Below are 8,894 nucleotides of genomic sequence, written 5' to 3'. Positions count from 1 at the left end.
TATTTATTTTTTTCCCCATAGACTCTGGTTTCTTTCTTAAATTTTCAGGAATTTCCGAGAGTATTGGGCTATTCTTTATAGGGGGTATCCTCCCTCTATTGATTACTGTAATATATTCCTGAAATGCACTTAACCTGAGAGGCTTCAGTTCATTTTTTGATTCTCAATTTTGACATTTATAAGTATATTATATTAGTAGTGTTATCATTTCCCTATTTTCTATTTCTATATCATCCGGGAGGAGACGGAGTTTTTATTTTCCTTTCAGTAAGAAGCTTGCTAAACAGCCAATCACAGTAACGTGAAATCGCGTTTGTTGGTTACGTTGTGGAGGAAAGCGTGTAGGAACCTCCGCGTTGAGAAAGTTGAGCCCAATCACATCTCGAGGTTTGACAGTTCTCAATTGATGTTTCTATGGCAACAGGGTCGGTGCCGTCCTGAATGTCTTGACAAGTGCGTGACAGTTCAACATACAGCATGTACGCTAAAGGGAAAGGCTCAACAGTACCTTCCGATGCTCAAGCAAGGGAAAAGTAAGTTCTTTACACCATACTTTTAAGTACAATTTTTAGAATGAACGGTATATAGCATGATCTACCTTCATTGTTGATGGTGTGACAATAGCATATATGATCTCCTTAGAATAATGTTATGAAGTACGTTTCAAACAGAGACTGCCTGTGGCTATTCTGACAGTTGCGCTCACTCCATCATGGCGCTCGGCATGTCACGACTCGGTAAGAATGGAAAGTGACGTATTAAGAGTAGCGCGTGTACCTGCCGATGAGATACTTCTAGGAAGAAGTTATCTTGCATTGATTGTGCTTGAATCGTATTACTCTTTTTTTATTTTCTCTGGTTTGTTGTGGGGCTGAGAAATTGGTATTAAGGAAGCGAGCCCGAGGCTCAGACATATGTCCAGGTACATACCATTTTGATATGGAGGGGGGACATCCTTAATATAATAGCTGTAAGTCATTGATCTAACCCTAACTGTATGATATGTATATATATTAAAAATTCCCCTCAAATAACATTTTTTCTGTTTTATTTCAGGTTAGCACTCTACGTGTACGAATATTTATTACATGTTGGAGCTCAGAAAGCTGCACAGACATTTCTTTCCGAAGTAAGTGTTTTTACGTAGTATAGGTTATTGAGTTTAACCGGTTGTGATCCTTTAGCCAGGCCAGGACTTCGCTGCTCTGGTACATGTGTTGACGCTAAATCTCATCTAGGTTTCCTTGTTTAGGTCCTAATTTTTTCACTGCAGGAAAATAGTTCTGACACATTTAAGTTATTTTATTAAAATTGGCTAATACGAACGATCGCATCTTCGCGATGTCATTCTGTCTCCTCTCCTAATTTTCATTACAGAGTTGTACATTTTACCTGTGTGTAATATCAGTTCGCGAACATTTTTACTCGAGGATTGATCACTAATGGATACGATCAAAGGAAAACAGCTGTTTTTATTTTATATATTTTTTCAATTATATTTTTTGGGGGGGAATGGTAGATTTTTTTAAAAATCGATTATCTATCGCTATTACAAAATGCATTTTTACAGTGTCATGCAGTGCACTTTTCCCCCCAATTAGATGAATGCTTTCAACATAAGATATCACATTGCCTTTTGGTTGGCCACACGATAATTTGAGCAAACAGTAAATCAGTCTTATGTTAAAATCTCTTGGGGTATAATGAACATAAGTTGAGCACATTGAAAGTAATACAAAAATGGGTTTTCTGAAACAGCATCAGCACATAATTTTTGGTGTTGATATAAATAGATTCAGTTTAAGATTTTTCTTAGAATAATCATATTTTATAGTTCTTTGTTCATGAAATATAAAAAAAAATGATATTCTGCCTCTGATAAATTAAGACGATGAACAGTGAATAAAATGTGAATTACAGTAGCAGCCATTCATTTTAATCATTGCAGTTTACATCATTAGGATCACTCCCTGTGGTTTCATTTGTTTCCATATCACATGTAGTAGTTGAAGTGTGGGAAAAGCAAGAGGTGGCACTTATAGCTTTCAGTTTAACTGATCATGAGAGAGAGAAATGACTGATTGTAAAACCATATCCCATTCTTTTTGTTGGTAGGAATAACCAATTAGCATTAATAAACCTCTTCAAATAAGGGTAAGGCAGGATTAGAAGTAAACTTCTTTATAAAAACACTTTCATTATTAATTAATAACCAAGTAGGGATTCTGCCACCCAGATCCACATCAGATCTCCTGCATTGTTTGCCTTTGGACGTCCGGCATTTGACCAGGTCTGTCAAAAAGGCCTGCTTAGCAAATTGCCATCACTTTTTCTACCTCCCCCCCCCACGCACACTAGAATTAGGCAGAAAGAGGTAGTTTTCTCTAATTGATCACCATGCTCCTTAGTTGATGGTTTTCTCTTTTTGAACTTCTCCACTAATGCCAGAGTGTCCTGAAACTTTGTTCTGTCATGTACCCTGTTTTTCCTGAACTTAAATGACCTCTCATTCATCTGTAGCATTATCTATAGTTTTGTTGATATGTTGCTTTCATTTGATAGATCACTTAAATTTGTCAAACAATTGAGCATACTATCTAAATAAATAAATAAATTCAATACAATTTTTCAGTTGAATTAAATAATTGTTGACAAATTTGGAATAAAAATCAGCAATAATAAAAAAAAAGAAAAAAATGCACCAACTGACCAGGCAGGAACATGGGAAAACATCAACTGCATTTTCAGTGGAGAACTTGTAGAACAAGTAAAATATTTCATCTGTTGAAGGCATGACTTTTAATGAAGATTTATAAACTTAAATTTGGAAATAGATACAAGAAAGTAAGGCAGTATTGTCAGGAGTCAGCTGAATGAATTTCTGTGGAATAAGAGAAGTTAGCCAAACACTAAACTAGCAGTATAAAAAATGTAGATCTGAGAGTTAGGTTTGAAATAAAACAGTTGATCAAAAACTCCATATCAAAATTTTGAGAAAAATTAGGTGAGTGAACAGATGGTTCTCGTAGACAGGCTTATATGTTGGTTATGCATTATTAAATCACTTAAGGAATTGAACAACGTAGATACAAATATAAATTAAATTACACTTTAATAAATATTTCCGATATTTCGGCAACATCACGTTGCTATTTTCAAAAGGAACTTACAAAAAAAGGCACGTAGGCAATACAACACAGTAACTGAGAATGAAGAGATGAAGTTATTGTTCTCCTAAAAGTCCTGATTGTGCCCAATACCAAAAGCACATTAAAATCATATGGATAATAGAAAGGAATTGGACATCATTAGCATCCAAGAATGGAGAAGGGCCAATCTCCATTGGTACTGGAGATTAGTACAATTAAACAGAATGCAGAGGAAAAGCTAGCAAATAGGTGTTTGTGTTTGGCTGGAAAAGGACCCAAAAGATGACAGAGATCTGGTTGAAATGATGTAGTTAAGTGTCTTTAGATAACTGAAATATAAGGTCTGACAGTATTGGAGTACTGAGAAATTACAGACTACTTTGAGGAAATTGTTGATAAATCGTTTTTGCAAATGAAAAATTATGTAGTACAATCATAAATGTATTGTACACATATTGAGGGTATGCATCAGGTTTGATGATATAGTAGGACAAAAGAGCTCTTTCAATGAATCAGTAACTTTTTTTTTTAAAGAAGATTAACATTATTGTGCATATTATTTTATGATTTTTTTTTATTTTATTTTTAATGTAACTTCTGTTTTAGGCAATTAAAAAAAAATAGCGAAGCTTTTATGGTAATTGAGCTGCTGCTGTGTTCCAGCCTAAGGATAAATTAAGTTTTAATTAGTTAAATTTTTATATATTAAGAGTATTAAAAAGACATTTGTAGGTATGTATTTATTCTTTGAAAGAAGTGATGAGTGGTATTTGGTACCAAGCGTGATTGAAATGAAAATGAGAAATTTGGAAAGATCTCGAAGATTAAGAGCAAATATGCAAGCATAGAAATATATATCCAATAACTGAAATGGGATTTGAATAGAATCAAATGTACTTGTGGATTTTTACAGGTTAAAAATTAAAAGTTTAAAATCCAAAAAATTAAACAAAAAAAGGAACATATCATTCCATATATATAAGGCCAGCACCATGACATTGTGCTGGCCATTCCTTGGAATTCATTAGATTTTAAATTATGTGTTGCCATGTGGTTCAAGAAATTATGTTAAGAGGAGTCGGATTGTTTTGAGAGTAATGGGGCTAATTTATCTTGTTTAATTGAGCCTCCATAGCTCAGTCGGTATAGACGAAGCCCTTTGGTTGGAAAAACCTTTGTTCGATTCATGTGAGGAACCTTTATCTGGTCTCTTTAAACTAAAGGTGAATTAGCCAGTCTCATATGGAGGTAGAGGGTTTTTCACTTGAAACTCGGGTTTTTCACCCCTCAGAACAGGCAAACCGGCCCATAAACACACTTGGATCTACAGTCATAAAACACACACTTAATCTCTCATTAGGAGGGCTCAACCAGTTCTAAGAGATGGTAAAGGAATGGGGTGAACCCCATATGAATAAAATAAAAAATCTTGTTTAATTGCCAAAAGAGCGAGATTACATATGGTCTTTTTTTTTGTATTATTGCATGTAGGTTGGATTTTATCAAGGAGATTCAGAGCAGCATATCTTGGTTTCATTTTCTTGGAAGTCAATAATGCTAATCTTCTTGATTTCAGGATTGAGTTTTAATTGTATCATATGTAATGATATTTCAGTTAGTTGGGTTTTTGTTGATGTTATTAGTTATATTTTTTGTTTCTTTGTGGAATGTAAATAATCTGGTATCTGAATATTGCATTCTCTGTAATGTTCAATTAAACTTGTTCTTAAAGAATGGATAGTAGCAGGTATCACATCGTGATTGACAGTTAAACTTATAAACTACATAATGTTATAGTAATAAGTCAGTATGTGCTATTGTGGTGTTATATCTTAGCAAGTTTTATAGTTTGCTAGTAGTGAAGACAATTTTGTGATTAGAATATTTCAAGATGTGTTTGATGGTAGATATTTTCGATGTGTGGAATTTAGATGAGTTATTTTGGGAAGAAGACAATTTCAGGTTGCATGAGACATAATTGGAAATTCATGTTTTTCATCCCACATGCAGTCAAATCGGCCTTCAGAATGCACACAGTTTATAGATAAAAAAAATACTGTTGATGCTGTTGATGGTAGTGGTATCATAGTAGGAGAATTAAGTAGTAGTGGAGAGAATGAGATGTATTTAACGAAGTAGAGTGCCCTCCCGTGATGAGTCCTTGGACTCCTTGGAGGTGTCATGTAATAATAATAATCTATTAGATGTTGGGGTTATTGGCAAGAATGGACGATATCTTTTAGATGTGCGATTTCTTGGTTTATAGTGGTGATTAAAGATGAATATTTGTAAGTGTTAATGAATTGTGATAATTAATATTAGTGATCATTGGATATAAGAGAAATGCAAGTCATTTGCAATGCATTATAGATTTACAACCTTTAGTGGGCAAGAGTCCTGTAATAAAAAAAACCAGCCAGAAAAAACATATGATCAACAGACATTGTTTTGAATTATTGATGAGGCAACTAAAGCCAATTGGCCTTAGATTCCTTTTACATTATTTAAAATGCCTCAATCCATTTCAAAGTTTCAGTTGGTGATGGCAGTGCCCATTCATTCGAAAAATCTGAGTTTGAATCCTGTCTAGAATGCAAAATGCCTTTAGAGTACATTTTGAAGATGTATTATCCAACATCATGCAGAGGTAGTAGGGTTTTTCCTCTTGCAAACCAACCAGAATAGCACATTAACAGACAGTATGTTTGGCCTCATATTTTGGTAATACAAATTCAGTCAATTTTAATGGATTTAAAATCACAACAGGCTAATGTGAGATTTCTATGGTTCTCTGATTTCACTTAAAAGTCTGGTTAAAAGTGAGAGGCACAGTTCTGGACTTTGACTTATTTGTCTTAATTTCTGTTGTTCTTGTTGCCAGTTTTTGAGGTAATCTGTCCATATAATCAGGCAAAATTTCACTAATAAGTTAATTTTATGAAGATGATATTATACTTTTAAATAAATCCAGTATAAGTCTGCAAGATTTAACTCAATTGAATAACAGTTGAATAAATTGGGTATAGAAATCAGCAATAACAAGACAAAGACAATGAAAATAGGCAGAAACATCAAAAATATCGTGCATCATGAATGGAGAACCCATAGAACAAGTAAAACATTTCATCTGTTTAGGTACGATTTTTAGTGAAGATGGTAAATTAAATATGGAAATAGACAACAGAATGAATAAAGCCAGTATGGTAGGAAGTCATCTGAATAAATTTATATGGAATAGAAGAGAAATTAGTCAAAACACTAAATTATCTATATACAAGACGGTGTTCAAACCAATTTTAACTTATGGATATGAGAGCTGGGTTAGAAATAAAACACTTGACCAAAGACGAGATCACAGATATGAGAGTCCTGAGCAGTGCTTTTTTTCTGGAAAAAAAGGTGCCGGTACTCACCATGAAGATGCTATTACAGCAGCTTCTACACTTTTAACATATCCTCTGATATACCTTCGTCGTCTTTAGATCGCTTCTTGCTTTTGGAATCAACTGCAGAATGATGACCTCGGAACAGCCATGAGTCCACATATTTGATAGGGTTGAACTGAGCTAGAGGAGGTCCTATTGTCCTGATGAACATCACTGCAGAAGTTGTCCGTACAAGCAGAGATGACCTAGATGAAGTTACCATAAAATTCATCTGAGAGAAACAACTTTCACATTCACTGGAAGACATTGCAATCATGCCCAATTGTACAAGTGTGCTTTAGAGGAAGTAGTATGTCTGGGACTTTATTTTCTTGAAGATATTCACGGAAACCACGAACTGCTTCTCTTTCATTTAAGCGAAATTTGCATGCTAACTTTTTAATTTTAGCTTCACCAAATGTCAGATGCTTCATTCCTAGGATTTTCTGGCTAATACTTGGAATCTAAAATCTTAGCACATTCAGACAAATCAGCATCATCTCTTTCAAGCAGTGGCTTTCCAACAGCTTCTTTCAGACTTTTATAGAAAGCAGATGAACTTGTTTCAGGACTGTGTCTTTCATTTTTGTGGACCTCAATCCCTTTGATCTTCATGTTCTTCTGACTTTGAAGAGAAATACTGTAGTACGGACCAGGATTTTCAATTCTTTCTTCAAAAAGTTTAACTGTATTCTTTATCTTCCTGTCTGCTTTGTACAAGTCAATATTTCTCTCTCGTAAATCTAGACTTAGTTCACTAAGTTCTTGGAGAGCATCACACATAAGACCCAAATCAAGAAGTAATTCGCATTATGTTATTTTTCTTAAAAGGCCATCATAAAGAAAGCGATCTGTTTTGCTTCTTCTTCTGCTGTCTCCTTTTGCCTCCAGAAAGTGATGGACGAGGGCTTCAAAGTCTTGCCACACTGCAGAAACAGTGCAAGTGCTTAAAATTCTGCCACTTTTAAGAAGTTGAAGTTCTAGAGTCGCTGCACATTCCTGTAGTTCCCTAACATTCTTAGGTGAAGCATGATAAGTTACATAAAGTTTCACCATGAAACTCTTAAAGCGATTCCCTTCTGCCACATTGTTCACTGTGTCACTAACAGACAATTCAAGTCGATGGCTACTAGGAAACTTCTCTTGCATTAGCCTTCTTACACCATTAAGCACACCAAACTACACAGCTGCACCATCACAAGTTACAGGCAATAAATACTCCTTTACTCAAGGTGACTAATTAAAGAGTTTAGAATTCCTCTAGCAGTTACATCTGATGATTCGATAAAATCTAGGAAAAGACTCGCAGGAACCGAAAGTTCAGAAAGAACTACACGAACAATAACAATCAATGTTGTTGTGTTACTCACAGTTGTCGATTCATCAATAAGTAACAATATTTTGTTCTTGGAGTTCAGTATATTGTCTGTTAATGTTTTTCTCATTTCATTTGCGATATGGCTCACAATGTTAATGCAAGCATTTGCAGAATGAAGAATATATCCCATGTTTAGGCCATTAAGTTCCTGTAAATTTAATTTGTCTTCGAAGTTGTAAATGATTGTTTTCTCCTCGCAACTTTGTAAGTGGTTTAAAACACTTTTCCTGTTATATCTTTATTAATCATACCAACTTATGATTAATCAAAACTGAAAATTCAATTCGTGAACACAGTACCATCTACCGGAATATTTATAATACATTTTGCTGTCAATAAATCGCAAATTTTTAAAAACTTTAAGAAAAAAGGTGCCGGTACTGCGTACCGCCAGAAAAAAAGCACTGGTCCTGAGAAAGATTAGGGGCATGAACATATGGCATCAATGTCAATATCATATTAAAAACGAGGATATTAGGAATGAACTTGACATTGTTAGCATCCAGGAATGTGTTAGCAGAGCTAATCTCAGGTGGTATGGTCACTTAAACAGGATGGAATGAGGAAAGATTAGCAAAACAAGTGTTCACTGCCAGGTTTGCAAGAAAAAGACTTAGAGGAAGACCAAGATACAGGTGGATTGATAACAGATTGATTTGGAGGAAACTGTTGATAAGAAGTTATTAATGATGTAAGTTTTTCATGTAGTACTATCATAATATTCTGTACAACCCTTGAGGGAACATATCAGGAATTTCATGATGATTGCGATGAAATTTTGTGTGAAAACACACTGAATTAGGATATTAGGAATCAATTACCTTATGTAATAACATGCAGTAATTATTGGTATCACCCATCCCAAAACATGAAGTACTGCTTTTTTTTGTTAACTGCACTACTTTTCCGTAAATTAAAGATCAAAAAGAAAAATTACAATAA

General features: G+C 34.4%; 1 protein-coding gene across 5 annotated transcripts in view; it reads left to right on the top strand.

The window, feature by feature from the left end:
* The first annotated feature begins 285 nt into the window (after positions 1-285).
* Positions 286-8,894, top strand: part of LOC150108648 (single-stranded DNA-binding protein 3-like) — a 511,764-nt gene continuing 503,155 nt past the window's right edge. For 4 of the 5 annotated variants that reach the window (XM_090416121.1, XM_090416119.1, XM_090416120.1 and 1 more), the window contains exons 1-2: positions 286-533; positions 1,057-1,129. In XM_090416121.1, the coding sequence (XP_090272247.1) occupies positions 478-533; positions 1,057-1,129 (129 nt within the window). In that variant the 5' untranslated portion in view covers positions 286-477. Of the gene's footprint in view, positions 534-787; positions 923-1,056; positions 1,130-8,894 lie in introns of those variants that run through there. The other variant, XM_090416122.1, reaches the window with a different exon arrangement.

This window comes from Typopeltis vanoorti, chromosome 3, assembly GCF_054136105.1.
Source record: "Typopeltis vanoorti isolate ZY-2024b chromosome 3, IOZ_Tvanoo_1.0, whole genome shotgun sequence".
Classification (NCBI taxonomy): domain Eukaryota; kingdom Metazoa; phylum Arthropoda; class Arachnida; order Uropygi; family Thelyphonidae; genus Typopeltis; species Typopeltis vanoorti.
This window is presented reverse-complemented; position numbering and strand designations above follow the sequence as displayed.